Source organism: Gastrolobium bilobum, unplaced genomic scaffold, assembly GCF_033153095.1.
Source record: "Gastrolobium bilobum isolate Gb01-03AN ecotype WA unplaced genomic scaffold, APGP_CSIRO_Gbil_v1 utg15463, whole genome shotgun sequence".
Lineage (NCBI taxonomy): Eukaryota > Viridiplantae > Streptophyta > Magnoliopsida > Fabales > Fabaceae > Gastrolobium > Gastrolobium bilobum.
Genome location: NW_026897110.1, coordinates 163,787 through 185,570, shown reverse-complemented (window position 1 = coordinate 185,570; position 21,784 = coordinate 163,787). Strand labels below are relative to the sequence as shown.

Sequence of the window (21,784 nt, the reverse complement as noted above, 5' to 3'; positions counted from 1 at the left end):
GTGAGTCCGAAGCCCACATTTGCTCCCCAAGTATTCATGGGGGTTACATTAGGGCTTGACTAATATGGCATGGGTTTACATCAAGTCCTTGGCTAACATGGCATGGGTTTACATCAAGTCCTTGGCTAACGTGGCATGGGTTTACATCAAGGCTTGGCTACTCTCATCAAGTCCTTGGCTCCACATCATGGGTTTGGCTGACTTATTAAAACCGAACACTAACTATCGTATCCAAATACTCGGTTCACACAAGCCATTAACCATTGACTCTGAGACCATTTAAAGAACCATTTTAATCTAAAAGTTTAGGCTGTTAAATGAAGAACATTTTAATGATTTTATATTAGACTCTTCTAACACTAACATTTTTGGGCCACTCAAGCCCCTTTATTACCCTAACTAGATGGATTAATCATATTGTGCCCGATGTTCTTTTCCTTCTTTCTTTCTAATAATATTTTCTGTTAAGAAAAAAAAAAGACACTTAGGGAGGGTATTTACTAGGTTTTATAAACCTTGGGGGAGGATAGTGTAATTCACAGTGTTATGCTATATATTTCTTTCATTAACCCATTCCCTTGAAAAGGGGAGATTCAAAAGAAGGAAAAATGTAGTAATTAACTAGAGGTGAAGAACAGTAGAACTTCGTTTGTTCTGTTGTCTATCCCCTCTCCAAACAAGTATTTGACATTAATTATTGTCTGGTACCCTGCAGAATTTGGTGGCTTTTCTTTTTTGATACATTTCTCCCATGTTTTTGGGTCCCTGCTTCTTTGTAATTTGTCTCAGAGGATGTCTTTTCCTCTCTTCGTTTTGTCATGATAAATTATTATTTTTTATAATAAATATAAGAAGTAACACATTACTTTCACATTAGCCTAGCCTATCCTGCACTTGACTACTGACTTATGTTTGATACTCTGATATTGGATGGACTAGGTCAACTACTGACTTATGAAGAAAAGAAGAAGTGGAAGAAGTGTTTTATCTGAATAATACTTTCTTGATTCATTGAGAGACCCAATGGGTCCTTTTTATATTGAGTACATCCAACTACCTCAACTACTTTAATAGATATACAACCACCAACTACATCTACAAATATACAACTACCAACTAAATATACAACTACCAACTACATCAATAAATACTATCTAGAATATTCTACATATTCTACACTCCCCCTCAAGTTGGGAGATATATATTGATCATTCCCAACTTGCTGATCAAATTCTCAAAGGTCGGCTTAAGTAATCCTTTGGTGAGGATATCCGCCGTCTGTTCCTTGGTAGGTATATATGTCAAGCATACACTACCGTCTTCTAATTTCTCTTTGATAAAGTGACGATCAACTTCCACATGTTTTGTTCTATCATGATGAACATGATTTTGAGCAATGCTGACAGCAGCCTTATTATCACAATATAATCTGATAGGTAAGGAATAAGAGATCTTCAGCTCCTCCAGAAGCCTTCGTAACCAAATTCCTTCACAAATACCATGGGCTAGAGCCCGAAATTCCGCTTCTGCACTGCTTCTTGCAACAACAGTTTGTTTCTTACTTCTCCAGGTCACAAGGTTTCCCCAGACATAAGTACAATATCCTGAAGTAGATATTCGGTCCATTGCAGAGCCATCCCAGTCTGCATCTGTATAGATTTCAATCATCCTTTTGTGCCCCTTTTTAAAGAAAATTCCTCGACCAGGGGTATTTTTGAGGTATTTGAGAATTCTATAAACAACACTAAGATGTTTTTCCTTAGGAGAATGCATGAATTGGCTAACCATGCTCACAACAAAAGCAATATCAGGACGAGTATGAGACAAATAGATTAATTTTCCCACTAGTCTCTGGTACTGCTCCCTATCAACATCTTCCCAGTCCTCAACTCCCATCTTGATATTAGCTTCAATTGGAGTCTCTGTCGGCTTGCACCCAAGTATACCTGTTTCTTGCAACAGGTCTAGAATGTATTTTTTCTGAGTTAAAGAAATTCCTTCCTTACTCCGAGCAATTTCCATGCCAAGGAAATATTTGAGAGATCCAAGATCTTTTAGTTCAAACTGGTCAGCTAAACATTTTTTTAAAGAGGTTATCTCCTCGCTATCATTACCAGTGACAATTATGTCATCAACATAAACGATCAGAATAGCAATTCTTCCTTTGTCGGAGTGTTTAAAAAATAAAGTGTGATCAGTCTGAGCTTGGGTAAACCCTCTTCCCTTAACAGCTTGAGTTAATTTCCCAAACCATTCTCTGGGAGATTGTTTAAGTCCATAGAGAGACTTCTGCAACTTGCACACAGAAGCATCCCCTTTTTCAAAACCAGGAGGTGGATCCATGTAAACTTCCTCATGGAGATCGCCATTCAAGAAGGCATTCTTAACATCTAACTGTTGCAATGGCCAATCAAGGTTGGCGGCAAGAGATAGCAGAACGCGGATAGTGTTAAGTTTGGCAACAGGAGCAAATGTCTCCTGATAATTTATCCCATGAGTCTGAGTAAATCCCTTAGCAACTAATCTGGCCTTATACCTATTGATGCTATTGTCTGCATTGAATTTTATTGTGAATACCCACTTGCAACCAACAGTTTTCTTTCCTTTAGGTAATGTCACAAACTCCCATGTTCCATTTTTTGTAAGTGCATCCATTTCTTCTAATACTGCATTCCTCCATTTTGGGTCATCAAGTGCTTCTTGTATATTTTTGGGTATCCTGGTACTATCTAACATAGTGTTGAAAGCACGAAAACCTGGAGACAACTCTTCATATGAGATATAATGGGAAATAGGATGAGCAGTGCAAGATCTAGTACCTTTCCGAAGAGCAATAGGCATATCAACGTTGGTTGTACTAGTACATTCAAGTGGGTTGCTGGAACAAGGACTCGAGTCAGGATCCTGGCAGTCTAGAGTATCTTCATGTGTTTTGCGCCTGCTGTAAAATTTTTCCCATTTACCAGGAGGATCATTAGATTCAGGTATAGTTGCTCCCCCTGTTTCCTTCCCAATAACTCCACTTGTTTCCAAAGGCCAAGATAAGACAACAACATCATTTGGTTTCCCAGGCTTATCTTCATCCATACCAATACCTATAGACTCCCCCTGAAGAGAAGTCGGGGAAAAAAAGGATTGTGTCTCATAAAAGGTAACATCCATGGAAACAAAAACCTTACGGAGAGAAGGTGAGTAACACTTATAACCTTTTTGATTAGGGGAATATCCTATGAAGACACATCTGATGGATTTAGGGTCAAGTTTGGACCTTTGATGTGGAGGAATATGCACAAAAACCACACAGCCAAATATTTTGGGAGGAAGAGAAGAAAGAGCACTGAAAGAGGGAAAAGATTTAGTAAGACAGGATAAAGGAGAATGAAAATTTAGTACCCGAGAAGGCATCCGATTAATGAGATAACAGGCTGTCAAGACGGCTCCCCCCCACAGATATTTAGGGACATGCATCGTGAATAAAAGAGCTCGAGCAACTTCAATTAGATGTCTATTTTTCCTTTCAGCCACCCCATTTTGTTGAGGGGTGTTAGGACAAGAACTTTGATGAATAATTCCATGCTGGTTTAGGTAATCTCCAAGAACTGAATTAAAATATTCAGTACCATTGTCTGTTCGCAGAATTTTGATAGAAGTCTGAAATTGAGTTTGAATCATAGCATGAAAGTTTTTAAAAGTGGATGCTGCCTCAGACTTATCTTTTAAGAGATATACCCAACATACCCTAGAATGATCATCAATGAAAGTAATAAACCAACGAGCACCCGAGACATTTTTTTCACGAGCAGGTCCCCAAATATCACTATGAATCAATGTAAAGGGAGAAGATTCATGATATTTCTTAGGAGAATAAGTGACACGAGAGTGTTTTGTAAGCTGACAAATATCACAAAGAAGGGAACTTGGCTTTTTATTGATAAATAAGTTCGGCAATAACTTCTGGAGATAAACAAAATTTGGGTGTCCCAACCTACGATGCCATAACAAAACATCATTACAGTCATCTGATAAACATAGAGAGTGGTTCGAAAAAATCCTCTTTTCACAATGAACATCTGTAAAATAGTATAGCCCTTCTTCCTCTCTAGCACTGCCAATCATCATCCCCGAGTCCTGTTCTTGAAAGATACAAGCGGCATTTGCAGAGAACTTAGCAACACAATGCAACTCAGCAGTAAGTTTGCTAATAGAGATGAGATTACAAGTAAGAGAGGGAACATGAAGTACTGAGTTCAAAATAATATGCTCAGAAAGTTTAATGGATCCCTTTCCCGCAATAGTGGAGAAATTCCCATTAGCTGTTCTTATTCGTGACGGGTGATAGTAAGGGGTATAGGAGAAAAATAAGGTTGCATTACCTGTCATGTGATCAGAGGCCCCTGAATCAAGGATCCAACGATTACTACGTTCAACATGGAAGGCCATACCTTTTTGAGCAACATGACTAGTTGCCTCAGCAGGTTGAGACATCAATTTCTGAAAAGACGAATTTTCAAAATTTTCAACGTCCATGGTTTTCTAACAACAGGTATCCAGAAAAAAGTTCCTCCAAATACAATGAGAGCAATCTTGGCTACAGTGAAACAGTAATTGCTACAGTAATGAACAGTACTGCTACAGTAATGAACAGTACTGCTACGGGTCTTCTGTGGGCTGGCTCAAAATCTTGTTCTGAACCTAATGGTGGCCTTGGTTTCGTGGTTGGAGGTGTCTAGGTAAGGATTCTGGCTTGGGCAGTGGCTAAAACGAAAAAAAAGGAATAGGAAAATGACTTAAAATTAAATCAGATCGGGGAAGAGACTGGAATATAACCAGCTCTTGATACCATGAAGAAAAGAAGAAGTGGAAGAAGTGTTTTATCTGAATAATACTTTCTTGATTCATTGAGAGACCCAATGGGTCCTTTTTATATTGAGTACATCTAACTACCTCAACTACTTTAATAAATATACAACCACCAACTACATCAACAAATATACAACTACCAACTAAATATACAACTACCAACTACATCAATAAATACTATCTAGAATATTCTACAGTTTGATACTCTGATATTGGATGGACTAGGTCTAGCTCTATAATTCTGTTTTGTAAATAGTTGTTTAGTTGAAACTGACTCTCTGATGAGTCATCAGTCCTTTGCTCTATAAATAGAGCAGCTACTGTATCAGTTTAGTATCTTTTCAATAATACAAGAATAGTTCAGATTGAGGGTCCACGTGCCTACAAATAGAGTCTCTACGCGTGTGTGGAAGAAAGGCTGGCGGCCAGCTGTTGCTGGCTTGTGCAGGCACGCATGGAGGAGTTTGGCGACACAATTTTGGATGACGACGTAGATCGGGCGGAGGCATGTGTTCCAGTTGGAAATCTTGCCGGAAAAGTTTTCGGCGATGGTGGCAACGATGACAGCGATGCTGGTCGGATCTCGGATGTGCAGCCAAAAAGGGGACTGCCGAAAGGATGCACGACAAGGAAGATATGTTGTTGGTGCCAATATGAAGCGCGACAGAAAGGGTGGGTGGCCACTGCACAGTGGGCATAACGTAATCAGGGTTTTCGCGAAAGTAGGATTTCCCAGAATGTAGAGCTCTCGTACCAACTTGAAGTTGAAGAAATGTGTCTCAGCTCTCAAGTATGACCACACAAGGGCTATATTTATAATAATAAGATATATGGGCTTGGGCCCTATTTACATGATGTGGAACAATCTAACACAACTTAATATATACATTCTGACAACTGTGATATTTGATGTACGAGGTTTAGCTCTATAATTCTGCTTTGTAAAGAGTTGTTTTGTTGTTAATAACTTAACTGTGATATTGGATGACTCTTTTTCTTTCACTTTCTTGAATAAAAAGGGTAGAAGTTGGAATTAGTTTTCAACATTGTGATTGAACTTGTTGAGATTATAGGGATTTAGGTAGGAAGGAAGAAAAGAGAAAATAAAGACTGAATAAACGTAATTAAATAAGAAAACAAACCATGAAATATATGGATATATGGAAACTAAACCTAAGAGGTAATCTAAGATACTCTAAGATACAATCAAGATATTATTGAGATGTTTTTCTTATATTCTATCTGAACTAAACCATTTTGTTTATGTATAGCAGAAATTGTTTAAGAGCTCTGTTAAATTTCCTTTTTGATCTCTAGTCCCTTTTTTTTTTGTCTTCATGCAGGAAGCAGAGTCAGCTACACTTGATGCAATATCTAAGTCTAAGCCAGGAAGTGTATGTGACCTCAATAGAATCTGGCTATTGCTTTTAAGTTCATTTGGTTCTTTGTTTTAATTGCTCATTTCGTGTGTGTATGTGCGTGCACGTGTGTGCAGTTGAAATATGTTCACGAACCCCCCATCACTAAAACCTATGCGAGGAGGAGGAGAGCACTTACTGAGTCCTAAATAGATGAAGGAGTGGCCTAGGTCATTAGGTTATAAATAGGACAGAAAGAATAAATGTAGGGCAGTTATTTAGTTAGTAAGAAGATATTATGAGACATTTGTGAGGAGCTTTGTAATTCTTCTACCTCAACTCATCAGGAAAACCATCTGTTCTATATGAGGAGAGGGGTTCATCAATAAAGTTCTACACAAGATTCATTCTTTTCTTCTGTTATTTCCGTAATTCTTAAACCAGTTCTATCTAAACAACATGACTGATAACTTATTATCTTACAGTCGTCTTCTGGAAATTCATGGCTGAGTTCTCTAATTTCTACAATTATTGGAAATCTCAAGATATCTATCAGCAATGTGCATATCAGATATGAAGATTCAGTCAGGTTGGCTAAGCAGTACCGTTTTAATTTCTTTGGAGGGTATAAGTGTGCATGCATATTGGTTAATTAATTTTTCTGTTTTTAGATTAATGAGATTCTTCTTTAGCTTGATTTCCATATGCTAATGAGGGCGAACTTGGATTAATGGTAAAATTACTCTTGACCGAAAGGTCATGGGTTCAAATCCAACACAGCCTCTTTGTTAAAATGCAAGGGTAAGGCTGCGTACAAAGAGTTCCCTCACCTCTACCATCGCAACTCTGGGTTTCATGGAGAGTGATTTTTTATTTCCACCTGCTAATACTAATACATGTTGTTTGCAGTAATCCAGGCCATCCATTTTCTTCAGGTGTGACTTTGGCTAAGCTTGCTGCTGTTACAATGGATGAGCAGGGGAATGAAACTTTTGATACCAGTGGTGCTTTAGATAGATTGAGGAAGGTGAGCAGTATCCTTGCTTAGATAATTTTATGAACAGTTTTGAAGGTCAATTCTGAGATAGGAACCAAATTTAGACATACCAAGACTTATTTGGTCAAGTAAAGCTTTATCTCTTAATATGTGTCTGGTATGTTGTAAACTTGTGTTTTTACTTTTTATTTGTTGGTTGCAAAGAATTGTTTTGCAATACACGTAGTAATGATTCCAAGGCAGGTGTTATTCATGATTCCAGAAAATGGACCATCTTTTGCTCTATAGTCCAATAGCCAAATGCTTTGAATTAGAGTTTGGTTGCGTCCTGGGCAATTTCTTGCTTGTTTATGTGGTCTTATATGAATTTAGTAACAGATTTTTGTACTTCCACCTGCCCCCCCCTCTGTGGCTATGCATGGACCAGGCCAGAGTGGCACAGGGATATTAATAAATATTGCTTGGCAGCTTAAATATCTTAGTTCTTAAGAAGTTAATAGGGCCTCTTTGATATAGTTTGATTCTTGTTGCCACCACTTCTAATTTAATTAAATGTTTAGCTCATAGTTCAAATGGGGGATTGTGCATTGTTTACTGTCAGTGCAACTTATTATGTTGGCCTGACAAATATTTTATTCTCATTACAGTCAGTGCAACTTGAGAGGCTAGCTCTTTATCATGATTCTAACAGGCTTCCTTGGGAGATTGATAAGAGATGGGAGGATATCAGTCCCCATGAATGGATTGAGGTTTATTCTGATTTAATAGATTCCATCTTCTCATTCTATATGATACATATCTATAACTATCAACTATATTTTGTTTATTGGTTTGTGACTCTTGCTCTTCATTTCATGTGTTTTTAATTTTTGTTCTGTACTAGATATTTGAAGATGGCATAAATGAGCCTACTGATGATCATAAGTTGGTGTCTAAGTGGGCTATGAACCGGTCATACTTGGTTTATCCTATCAATGCAGTTCTGCAGTATCACCGTCTTGGAAACCAAGAAAGAATTAATCCAGAAATTCCATTTGAGAAAGTTTCCCTTGTCCTTACGAATGTCTCTCTTACTCTTACAGAGGTATTTTACTTTTATTGGATTTTATTTATTTCTAGTATCACTCCCTGACTTTAATGCTGAACAGGAATCTAAATAAGAATACGAAAAGTCTAGAAGCCTGGATGCTTGAAATGTCTGCCTCGCTTGTCTTAGATAGTTACCTGTATTGGATATCATGCCGGATATCCTATAATTTTTGTTAGAGAATGTACGACCAAGCTTAGGAATAAGCTTTAGTCAGAATGGGCTTTCTGCAGTTGTAATTCTAATCAGAGTTTCTTTATTAACACTGACATCAGTAACTGTCTCAACTGAATCAGTAACTGCCTCTAACTGATCCCGGTCTATAAATACTAGATTCAGTTCTCATATATAAAAGCTCTATAGTTTTCGGTTCAAGTTCAGAGATCTAGCTTCTCTCTTACTCTCCCTCACTCTCGCTGGTTCTTCTCTCTGCATGTTCATTCTCAACATGATATCAAGAATATTTTTGGCTTCGTTGTTGATTTGTGAGAATGCTTTTTTTTTTAGGGTTTCCTTGTTGGATGAGTAGAGGAATCAGTGAACAATTTTGAGCGAATTTTTCCTTATTTTCTTCCTGTGATTTGGGGTATCTTAATACGATTTTATATTGTTTGTTATTGCTTCCCCCCCTGTTATTGCTTTCTTCTTTCTGATCTGGAGTCAGACGTGCTACATTTTTTTAATTTTATTTCTATCCTTTTTTTTCCTCAATTTTTTTTGTAGTTTTCATTTGGGTTCATCTTCCATTGACCCCAACTAGTTTGGGATAAATGTGATGTTGATGTTATTGCTTTCTTCCTGTCATATTTTCATTTTGATAAAAGAAGAAAAATGTATTGGAGTGTTAAAGATATGAAGAGATAAGAAAAGAATGAGGAGAGGGGATCTCTAACTTATTTTGGTTAAGTTTTGTGTATATGTGCATTTATGCTAATGAATTAGGTCAAGTGTAATATGAATGGTATAAGCGCAGACCAATGATGCTCAGTACATACTAACAATATTATGTCCTAACTTTTTAACACTCCTCATTTATCTGCATCTCCTTGAAATTACTTTTTTTAACTTTTCCACCCTGAACTACAGGCTCAGTATCATGATTGGATTAAACTTTTGGAAGCTGTTTCAAGATATAAAACATATATGGAAGTTTCTCATTTACGACCTGCAGTTCCCATCTCAAAGGCTCCTTATTTATGGTGGCAGTATGCTGCACGGGCTGCGCTCCAGCAGCAGAAGATGTGGTAACTTAAATTGTTGTTCTGTTGAAATAAATCAGCTACTTTTTAATGATATATGTTTTTCAGAGTTCAGAAGTTTCTCAGTAATGTGGATGCTGTGCTATTCTCATTCATTCTTGGATTTAAGGCTGACTTTATGCTCTTTGTGTTAAATCAGTTACCGCTTGTCTTGGGACCAAATTCGGCATCTTTGTCAGTGTCGGCGACGATACATTCAGTTGTACGTGACTTCTCTTCAAGATTTATCACATGTCAACCGCACAGAACTAAGAGAAATAGAGAAGGATCTCGATTCGAAAGTGATTCTTCTATGGAGGTGTGTATATCACTTTAGATGCTCATTGTGGTGATGATTATTGAAGGTTGTAGTGTTTGTTCTAAAGAATATCAAGCTTTTATTCTATACCTTGTGACTAATGTTTTTCCATTTCTAGAATAACTAAAAAATCATTTCTGATTTTGTATAGAAATCTTAGATGCTTGGTTTTTTATGCATGCAAGATTCACTGGGATGGAGAAGCTTGTTACTTCTAGTTTTGTAGGAATCTGTTTAGAGAAGAGGAATGCTAGCAACAAACTTAACACACTTCTATCATTGGGCGAACTTCATGTGGTCCCACTAAATATAAATCTCTTCTTCATTGTCACCACGAAGGAATGCATTCTTAATGTCAAGTTGATACAATGGCCAATGCCCAGTAGTTGCCATGGCAAGAAAGAGACTAACAGAAGCCATTTTGGCCAATGGAGAGAACATGTCACTGTAATCAAGACCATAAGTTTGAGTGTTACCTTTTGCAACTAGACTAGCTTTGAGACGATCAATATGTCTGTTTGGGCCGACCTTGATAGCATAAACCCAACGACACCCAACAATCTTCTTCCCTTAGGAAAGAGAAACCAAGTTCTCTTTACCACTATGCTCAAGGGCATTCGTCTGATCAATCATGACTTGATGCCAATCAATATGTGAAAGGGCCTCACCTACAGTGTTAGGGAGCTGAACAGAGGACAAGGAAGTCACAAAAGCATAACATGATGGAGACAAATGATGAAAACTTAAGAAATTATGCATAGGATAAGGGTTACGAGTGGATCAAATACCTTTCCGAATGACAATGGGAAATTTCATAAACAAACTCGCTAGGGTCACATGGATCCGTAGTAGGTAAAGCGTCTGGAACATGACATGATTCAAATGGGCTCAGGACTGCCTCCTCTGTTATAGGAATGAATGACCGTTTGGGTTGCAGAGGTTGGATTGACTTGACTTGCTCAGATTGATAGTTATAGATTCTGGGGGTTGTACTTGCAAGGGAGATAGATAGAGGAGGACCGAAATATGGAATGGGTAAAACTTCAGAAATTATATTTGAGTAAGTAGAAGAAGCGAAGTAGGGCGTGTCTTCGAAAAAGGTGACATCTAGGGGTGTTCAAAAAAACCAAATGATCCAAACCAATCCATAAACTGAATCAAACCCGTTCTAAAAACCGTTTTTTATAAAACGGTTTAAAAAACCAACGCAATTTTTTAATTTTGGTTTAGGTTCGGTTATCCATTTTCACAACAGTTTGGATATCCAACATAACCAAACCATATCCATTTTTTTAATAATTTTTTATTTTTACTTTTTAACCCTATCTTCAATATTCAGAATCTCTTATTTTTGAGCCCATGAACCCTAACTCCCAATTTCGCAATTTTAATGGATTTGCAGTAACTCTTGAATGGAAAAAGGAGTAGAGATTATACTTTTTTTTTATTTGGGACAGGAAAGAAAAATTTGAATCTGATGCTGGAAAAGTAAAAATTTACATGCTTTGCTTGGATGCAGCAACGTGGTGCCATAACCAGACGCCAGAGTTCAAAGGTTAATGACTCAACATGGTGACATTCAATACGACCACATACACATCTTAGTTCCAATCCAACTCTTAATCCATTTGCAAATTTGTTCCACTTCCCATCTCCTATCTCCTCCCATTACATTTTATAGTTTTTCGTTTTGAATCGTTACAATCAAAACCGGTTTTGATTGATTTTAAATCAAAACCGGTTTCAAACGGGTTTGGATAAATAAAAACCGATTTTGATAAAAAAAACCGGTTCGGTTTTAAAACCAAACCGTTTAAAATCAGTTCGATTTTTGTCGAAACCGGTTATGAACCGCTCCATGCACACCCCTAGTGACATCGACAGAGGTATACCGTCAGCGTGTGACAGGAGAATAACAGTGATATATCCCTTTTGTAATTTGGAATTACCAAGGAAGACACATTTAATAGAACGAGGAGATAACTTGTCTCGACCCGGAGAAAGATCATGGATAAAACAAGTACACCTAAACACTCATGGGGGACAGGATATATAGGACAATTGAGAACTAACAACCAAAGAGGTTCTTGATTATTGATTGTTAATGAAGACTTACAGTTGATCAAATAGCAAGCAGTCAAGACAACTTCACCACAAAAATGCAAAGGCATTTTAGCTTGTAATAATAATGTTCGAGCTGTTTCAATAAGATGGTGATTTTTTCTTTCAGCCACTCTATTTTGTTTTATTTTTTTGGGGAGTACGTGCACATGATGATTGATTTTAAGTACCATGAGAAGGTATAAACGATGAGAAGTAAGTGGAAAAATATTCTTTAGCATTATCACAACATTAAATTTTCATGCACTTGCCAAATTGATTTTTAATTTCAGTATGAAAAGATTGGAATATGGATAATACTTTGAACCTTTCTTTTTATTAAGATAACCTAGTACATCGAGAAAATTCATAAAAAAAAGTAACAAAATATTTGAACTTCAGAGAGGGGACAAAACTTGGACCCCATACATCAGAATGAATTATAGAGAAAATAGACTCTGCTTGACTCTTAACCTGACTCATAAATGAGGCCCTGACATGCTTCCTAAGTTGACAAGACTTATAATTGAAAGACTTGAAATTAACAAGACTTGGAACTATTTGCTGAAGTTTTGACAGACTAGGATGACCGAGATGCTGATGGAGAAGACTAGGGGGTGCAGTAGCAACATACACATTATGAGGGGTTGACTTGAGATGATAAAGTCCTTGTGATTCATGTCCTACACCAATCGTCCATTCCGTACCAAGGTCTTGGATAATAAAAGAATCAAAATTAAATGTGATTGAACAATTAAGAGATTTGGTAAGCTGACTTAAGGAAATCAAATTAAAAGGACATTCAGGTATAAACAAGACTGATTTTAATGGTATAGATGAAGTGAGTGAAACATGACCAATGCCTTGGGTAGATAATCTAGAATCAGTGGTGGAGCCAGGAAATAATTTTAACCTGTGCCAAAAAATCCAGCCAGGTAGAACCTAGCAGCCAGTGCTAAGGCTGTACCATTTAATTTCTCGAAGGTGATTGTTGGACTCCCAGAGCAAGCATAAGAGGAAAATTACCGTTATGATTGGTGACTCGGGATGAATGATGAATCTCAGAATTAGAGTCACTTGGACTTGAGGCCATAATTGTTCAAGAAGACTACTGATAGAAATAATACACGTTCTAGAACAGAGAACAGAATAAACCTGAACAGAAAATGCAATAAAATGAAGGAATAATGCTTGAATAAGGTGGGAACCAAGACCCACTATTAAATCTGAACTAGAAATGGGAATACGACAACCAAGGTGTAACAAGTAGGCTTTGGCAACCTAGGAGAAACTGGCAGCATAACGAACTGGAAGGTGGTGCGTGCACTTCACGCGCCGTCAGAGGGGGCGTGCGTGGGACTCACGCTCTGACTGAGGCAGAGTGCGTGGGAAGGATTCCGGTTGTGGCGCTTCGGCGCGGTTGTAGATTAGAGGTTTCTTCTGACTTGAAAGTGATTGGTTTGGTGTGGTGGGTTTTAATGTTGATGGTGAAATCTTGTTTGGCAATGACAAATTGTGAGGGATTATAAAGAGGAAGAGAAATTGCCTAACCCTAATGGCTGGAGAGGAACCCAGCTCTTGATACCATGTTGAAAGGATTTTTTGTTAATAACTTAAGGAAGAAACCTCGGCCCAATCCATTATATATAGGAATTACAATCAGTAATAAAAGGGGAACAAAATAAAGCCAAAACTTACAAAAATCTAACTAATTAATTATTGAAACACAATCCCTAAAATAGAAGATATTAGAAGATATTATTAAACATATCCTTTTAATTCTCAAGATAAATCCCTGTATTATACTGATAGCTAATTAATTTATCAAGGGAAGACAAATTCTTCCGCTTCTTGTCGACAAGCTGGCAGCTTGCAGTCTAGTTCTTTAAAGACCCTAGAACCATAAACAACTTAAATTATGTGGACCTTATTTTGATTTTCATCATGGCTCAGCCTGTGATTATATTGAAGGACTGATTTATATTGGCCTACTTAGGCTTTCACCAAAATTGGGTCAAAGTCTTAGACATGCTAAACAGCACATTTTGGATGTTTAATTGTTGAAATTTTGCTGCCAACATTGAGTTTTCCAAAACCATTTCATTATGAGATCTAACTGGTATAAACCCTTATGATGCATGGTAAAAACTCCAATGTTTTTTTTTTTTTTTAAGCATGAGTAATTATTGTTTTTTTACCAAGTTAATCTGATTGTAGTATTAAGTACCATACAATGTGTAGAATTCAGATGCAGATGGAAGCTGTGGCTTATGATTAGTAGCAAAATAAAATGTACTCTTTGTATGATTCAAAATTATAGTTTTCCGAGGAATTGTGATCAAGAGGTTAGAATCACATGTAATTAAGAATCAGCATCACCTTTATCCCAAACTAGATTGGGACATGTAATTACTTATAACTTAAAAAAAAAATTATTGAAAGAAAAAGTTTTAAGGATGATTTCTTATCCACCTTTGCCTTTGTGTTGTCCTTTTATCAAAGAAATTTAGCATAAGGTGAAAAAAATTAAGATGCACATTTTTCTTTGGGAGAATCCAAATTAGTGAACTATTAAAAGTATTTGCTAAGAAGGAAAAACAACCTTTTGACGTAGTTATGTATAAAATATTTGCTTATATAATCACTCCTAATGGTTATTGTTGGTTAATGGTGAATATTTTATTTGAGAGTTCTATTTTGGAATCCTACCGTTTTTTGAAGGAAAGGGGTGGGGAGAGGGGATAGAAGGAGAAGAAAGAGGTTTTTATAACTAGAGGGAAAAATAAAAGAAAGTAAAACAGATGACGATATAGAGCAAGATACTTGAACTTAAAAAGCACTTTAACATACCTTTGCAAGTCCATCAAAGAAAGCAATTCTAATAAACCATGACCCTAACCAAGGGAAAGCCATAAAGACGGCTCTATTCCATAGAAGTGTGAAGATAATAAACTTTGCTTAAGTTATAAGCTCACTGCTATTTTCAGGATAGTTTTCTTCACAGCTCCTCCGATAAGCTGGAAGACTAAACCATATTAACCAATATCTTTCTGAATTATTTTTGGTTTTAGTTTCTTTTTCTTCTTCTACTACCACTGAGAATGTGTTATCCATATTTTTGGGGTACCAATTTATTCTTGCACCAATATATGTTCATTTATAATGAAAGGCAATTTCTATTTTTGTCCCCTTTTTTTTCTTGGTAATCTATAGGCTACTAGCTCATGCCAAGGTTGAATCTGTGAAATCCAAGGTAGCAGCTGAAGAAAGGAGGATCAAGAAAAAGGGCTGGTTTTCATTTAGATGGTATGCCATCAACTTAATTATTTCTACATATTCTTGTCACTTGGGACTGTTTTGCTTCATGTTTTTCTTGTGTTGGATTAAATTTCAGCAACATTTCCTGGTCTTGCTGAAGTCTTTTTTTTTGATAGATTTTGTCTGCACACATGGAGATTTACCATAGTTGCATTTTTATTTAGGCGTGCTGACACAGAAGAAACCTCTCCGGATGATGCTTCTGAGGGCCAACAGCTTACAGAAGAAAGTTTGACTAAAGATGAATGGCATGCAATCAATAAGTTACTAAGTTACCAGCCTGATGACGAGTTGATGCCAAGACCCGCAAAAGATATGCAGAATATGGTCCAGTTTCTGGTAACTGTATCTATTGGTCAGGGTGCTGCTAGGATTATCAGTGTGAATCAGGTAGAAATTGTCTGTGGTCGATTTGAGCAACTTCAAGTGTCAACAAAGTTCAAGCATCGCAGCGTTTACTGTGATGTGTTACTGAAGTTTTATGGTTTATCTGCTCCTGAAGGTTCACTTTCCCAGGTTTGCCTCTTTATTATTTATAGTGAATAAATATTGTATTTAATTTTTATGTTACTGAAATAACCATTGGATAAGTAAACTGTCGTGCAGACTTGAATTATCTCTCTCTATATATATATATATGTATATATATCTATCTATCTATATATATATATATATATATATATATCACTCTCTATTAAACCCGGACTAGTGAGGGTAGGGGTGAGAGAAATCCTTGTACGCAGCTTTACTCTTTCATATTTGGAAAGAGATTGTTTCCCGGATTTGAATCCGTGAAAGGAACATCTTTACCACTGCTCTAGGCTCGCCTCTCTCTCTACATATATATTACTGTTTTTTTATCTCTTGTAACTTGCATTTGCATTCCTTTTTTTTTTTTCCAGCTCTACTATTTTGCGCATACTTATTTTTTTGCAGGTTCTTTAAAATCCTATATTGTGTGCAGTTTGCTAATATAATTGATGTTTAACAATTCTTCTTTTTAGATTTTTTTGTATGCTTGTTCATAGTTCTTGGGAACTTGATTGCAGAGTGTTTATAGTGAGCAAAAGGTGAATGCATTAGTGGCTAGTTTTGTGCACTTGCCAATTGGGGAGAATATTGACTGGAGATTGTCAGCGACAATTGCTCCCTGCCATGTTACGGTGATTTCTTGATCCCTGGGAGAGTAAAAAAGGAGAAATTTTATTATTTGAATCTCTTATCTTCCATTTTCTTCTTCTCTGTCTTAATGATTTCTTTTCTTATAATGAAACTCTTTACACTCCCCTTAAAATTACTATGAGCTAAGACCCATAGCAGAACCCAAAAGTCAATTTTATCCTATAAGAGTTGCAATGAAAGTAATATCTCTACAAAAAGTTTGGGATTGGATTCTTGTTAAATACACGACATCCTAAACTACATATAGATACGTCTGAGCCTTTACCTCCTTCCAAATCCTCAAAACGGAGTAGACAAATGTATTTAAAAGACTGTTGACAGATTGGTTAGTCGTCAAATATGCTAAGAACTAAATTCTTGAAAAGGGGTAGGTTTCAAACTCATACTAAAAAAAAACTTGTAACGCCCAAATGCTTGAAATCAATTTATTTTTATTTAGAAGGTTCTTGCTTTTCATCGGCTTTATATTCAGAATATCTGTTACTCTTTGCTTACAGGTTTTGATGGAAAGTATTGATCGTATCTTAGAGTTTTTGAAGCGAAGCAAGGCAGTCAGTCCTACTGTTGCATTGGAGACAGCTACTGCCTTGCAGGTAATTATGGCCTTGTATTCGACTTTTGGGTAAAAGATTTTTGAACTAACAAATAAATTATTGAGAAGAAGCCCACCATTTTAATGCTTGAATATTCGTTCCGCTAATTGTTTTAATGTTTTTTGTTTGAGCTTTCAATTACACCTGATATAAATGAAGGATTCTTTGACTTAATCGCTTCATATTTATCACATGGCTTAAAATTCTTGACTCTCACAGCATAATGGCATGCTACTGCTTTACTTTAAACATTAGATATTGTGTAGTTATATGATTTGAAAATTACTACCACGAAGATTAAGAGATCAAGAATTGGTGTTTCAACATCAACATCAACAACACCTTTATCCCAAACTAGTTGGGATCGATGGTAGATGAGCCCAAATGAAAGATACGGAAAGTTTGAGAAAAAAGGAAAAAGAAGAACACATAAATAAATAAACAAGAGAAAAAAGATTGAAAGGAAAAATGAAATAAGAGAAAAGAAGGAAGAAAGACACAGAGAGGGAGATAAAGAGGAAAATGACTAGAAATTAAAGTAAAAAAATAAATAGATAAAATAAAGATAATATATATTTAGAAGTAAAAATAAAAGGGATATAGGAAAAAAAAAGTTAAGAGAAATAAGATGGGGAAGGGGATAAAAGAAAAGAAGGGGAAAAGGAGAGGGGGGAGATGAAGAGGAAAATGACTAAAAATGGACTATTTGAAATATAGGAATAAGAACGGGTCTAATCCTCCATCATGCTTATAGCTTTTCTCCATTCCGTCCTAAGATACACCGTCCGCCAATCTATATCTCAATCCATTAAGTCTTGTTTTACTTCCTTCCCCCAACTAAGTTTCGGTGTACCTCTACCTCTCTGTGTCGAGCTCTTGGTAAATTTTTTTGTTCTTGCGGGAGCATCCAGGGGCCTTCTCATGGCTAGTATTGGTGTTTAATAGAGATTCTCATGGCTAGTATTGGTGTTTAATAGAGAGAAATGCTGTATTACTTTTATGCAGTAAGATACTTGACATTAAGGCGATTCATTGGCTTCACATTAAAATTTTCATTTTAATGCTAAGGTTGTGTAGCTAAGTATCATGAACCAACTATTCCCAAATTTTTAGTTGTTGGTAGAAATTACCTGAATCATTTTATGTGTAACATATGCCTCACGCAAAGGGCATTTGGACTTGAAGCCTGGACATTGCACAACTTGTTATGAATTTAACATTTATTTAAAAAATTTAGGGCAACAAGGTTCAAACTTTTATTGATTTTTTTTTTTTTTGCTTTTATGTTCTGTAGGATATAATTTCTTTATTCCTTGTGATTCCTCCTCTATTGTTCAGAAATGTTATTTTGTGTTAAAGAAGAGTCCATTAGTGAGTGAACCAAGTGCCCTTAAGGCTTAGAATTTGGATCCATCGAAATTTCAAAGTAAATTGGAAGAAAAAGGAAACATGTAATAAAATGGAACATGTATTTAGGGCTCCAATGTTTCTTTCAAAAAAAGTCTTCATATAATATTTTCCTCTAGTAATTATTGAGTGGGAACCTGTTGTAGCTTTATACCCTATCTGGGCTATCTTTTTTTTTAACTGGTAATTACGTGGGCAGGTGAAGTTTGAGAAAGTGACTCGCAGAGCACAAGAGCAATTTCAAATGGTTTTAGAGGAACAAAGCAGGTTATAATCTGTCGTTATTCTTTTTTCTTTTACTTATTTTGGGATGCGTTTGGTTTCTTTGTTTTAATGCTTGCTGTTGATTCGTTTTTTTCTGGTTCCTTTGTCTATATACCTGTAAAGAACCTATTCAACCCAAAAGCTTAAGTTGGTTGGTGAGGTTATATTAATGGTTTTATATATCTCTAACACGCCCCCTCACAAGAGAGCCCATTGGGCTTGATGGGTGGACAATGCACAGGCTCACCTACTTATGCTAAGAAATTTCACAAGAGAAAGTAGGGGCGGGAGGATCGAACCCGAAACACCAAGACTCTGATACCATATAAAAAATCAATTCAACCCAAAAACTTTGTGGGTGAGGCTATATTAATGGTTTTATATATCTCTAACAATACCTATGGAAATTTTTGTAGTGTTCATCAAGCTAGTAATCCCGTATGCTTGAATAGGAAATAAAAACGGAAATATTTGAATCTTGATTTCCTAAATACCTTTGGGGGGAAGCTGTTCTCACTGCCTCATATTTGATCAATCAAATGCCATCTCGCATTCTCAAATTTCAGTCTCCTTTTTCTAGTCTTTTCCGCACCTTCCCTTCCTTCCAAGGCGTCTCCTCCCTACCTCTCAAGTTATTTGGTTGTGTTGTATTTGTCCATATTCCCTCTCATCAACGATCTAAGCTTGATCCCAAGTCTCTCCGGTGTGTCTTTCTTGGTTATTCTCCTACTCAACGTGGCTATAAGTGTTATTCTCCCTCTCTTCGTAAGGTCTTTGTCTCTATGGATGTCACCTTTTCTGAGACTCAACCTTACTTTCCCTTGACTTCTCTTCAGGGGGAGTCTATAGGAGCAGATGAAGATCAGTCATGAGAAACTACTGATGCCACAATATTACCTCTACTATTGGAAACAGGGGGAGCTACAGAATCCTCACCATCCGGAGCCTCCTCAAAGTGGGGACAAGTTTATAGCAGGCGAAAGCCTCTTCAAAGTGTAAATAATCCAGAGCCTCTACATTGCCAGGATTCTGAACCATGTTCTAGTTCCAGCACCCCAACACTTGAGTGCCATGATCAAAATGCTCTACACTTTCCTATTGCTCTCAGAAAAGGTACTCGATCTTATACTACTCATCCTATTCCTAATCATATTTCATATGAAAAGTTGTCCCCAGGGTTCCGTGCTTTCAATACTTTGTTGGATAGTACAAAGATACAGAGAAATATACATGAGGCTCTCGATGATCAAGAGGGATGCTGTCTTTGAAGAAATGAATGCTTTAGAAAGAATTGGAACTTGGGAGATAGTGACCTTACCAAAGGGAAAACAGGCAGTAGGATGCAAATGAGTTTTTACAATAAAATTCAATGCAGATGATAGCATCAACAGATACAAGGCAAGATTGGTTGCAAAAGGGTTCACGCAAACTCATGGGATAGATTATCATGAGACTTTTGCTCCAGTTGCTAAAGTCAATACCATCCGAGTTCTTTTATCACTTGTTGCCAACCTAGATTGGCCTCTGCAACAGTTGGATGTGAAGAATGCATTCCTAAATGGTGACTTACATGAAGAAGTCTATATGGATCCTCCACCTGGTTTTGAAAAGGGAAATGGATCAGTGTGTAAACTAAAAAAGTCTCTATATGGGTTGAAACACTCTCCTAGAGAATGGTTTGACAAATTCACACAAGCTGTCAAAAGAAGAGGCTTCATTCAAGCACAGACTGATCACACTCTCTTCCACAAATACTCTAAGGATGGTAAAATTGCTATTCTTATTGTGTACGTAGATGACATAGTTCTTACAGGTGACGATATTGAGGAATTGAACTCCTTGAAGAAGTATCTAGCAGCTCAGTTTGAATTAAAGGATCTTGGCATTCACAAATATTTCCTTGGTATGGAAGTTGCTAGGAGCAAAACAGGCATCACTCTCACACAAAAGAAATATGTTCTAGATCTTTTGTTGGAAACTGGAATGTTAGGGTGTAAGCCTGCTGATTCATCTTTGGAACCAAATACCAAGTTAGGTATTGAAGATGGGAATGAGGTGGATAAAGAACAATATCAGAGATTGGTTGGCAAACTAATTTACTTATCTCACACGCGTCCTGACATTGCCTTTGCGGTGAGTATGATTAGTCAATTCATGCACTCACCCAAGGAGAAGCATCTTAGTGCAGTCTATAGGGTGCTCAGATACCTCAAGAACACTCCAAGAGGATTTTTCTTTAAAAAGGGGTATAAAAGGACAATTGAAGTCTACATTGATGCAGATTGGGCAGGCTCATTAGTGGACAGGACATCTACCTCAGGCTATTGCACCTATGTGTGGGGAAATCTTGTTACTTGGAGAAGCAAAAAGCAAACGGTGGTTGCAAGAAGTAGTGCTGAAGCAGAATTTCGAGCTTTAGCTCATGGAGTTTGTGAAGGAATTGGTTGAGAAGACTTCTTCAAGAGTTGAAGATTTCATATTCCCTACCAATTGTGACAACAAGGTAGCTGTCAGAATTGCTCAAAATCTTGTGCATCATGATCGAACAAAGCACGTGGAAGTTGATCGCCAATTCATCAAAGAAAAATTAGATGATGGAAGTGTGCGTATGATGTATGTTTCTACCAAAGAGCAGACTACAGATATCCTTACAAAGGGCCTACACCGTCCAACATTCGAAGACTTGATTGGCAAGTTGGGAATGATCAACATTTCCCTCCCAACTTGAGGGGGAGTGTAGGAAATCAGGATTCAAATATTTCCGTTTTTATTTCCTATTAATTAGGATTGATTATGATTGATTGATTAGGATTGATTAGTCATCGCTGAGTCATTCTTAGCGATTCTTTCTTGTATAAATACTCCTTATGTAATTTATTCAAATCAATACAAAGAAATACAAAATTCTTTAGTTTGAAATATTGAGTATTTATGTGGTGGCTAGGTAAGCTTTTTCAGAGGAATTTGTGAAGATTAAATAATTGCCAGTGGCAGAGTTATTCATCCGTTGGCTATATGTAACAATGGAAATCTATTTTTTTTTTTTTTTTAAGCACTGGCA

General features: G+C 36.8%; 1 protein-coding gene across 2 annotated transcripts in view; it reads left to right on the top strand.

The window, feature by feature from the left end:
• The window catches only part of LOC133304277 (uncharacterized), an 87,773-nt gene that overhangs the window by 4,507 nt on the left and 61,482 nt on the right, over positions 1–21,784 (top strand). For both annotated transcript variants that reach the window (XM_061504286.1, XM_061504285.1), the window contains exons 6-17: positions 6,204–6,254; positions 6,704–6,807; positions 7,128–7,245; positions 7,863–7,964; positions 8,099–8,299; positions 9,389–9,546; positions 9,701–9,859; positions 15,173–15,265; positions 15,442–15,793; positions 16,327–16,440; positions 16,957–17,052; positions 18,659–18,726. In XM_061504286.1, coding sequence (XP_061360270.1) covers positions 6,204–6,254; positions 6,704–6,807; positions 7,128–7,245; positions 7,863–7,964; positions 8,099–8,299; positions 9,389–9,546; positions 9,701–9,859; positions 15,173–15,265; positions 15,442–15,793; positions 16,327–16,440; positions 16,957–17,052; positions 18,659–18,726 — 1,616 coding nt within the window. The remainder of the gene's footprint in view (positions 1–6,203; positions 6,255–6,703; positions 6,808–7,127; positions 7,246–7,862; positions 7,965–8,098; positions 8,300–9,388; positions 9,547–9,700; positions 9,860–15,172; positions 15,266–15,441; positions 15,794–16,326; positions 16,441–16,956; positions 17,053–18,658; positions 18,727–21,784) is intronic.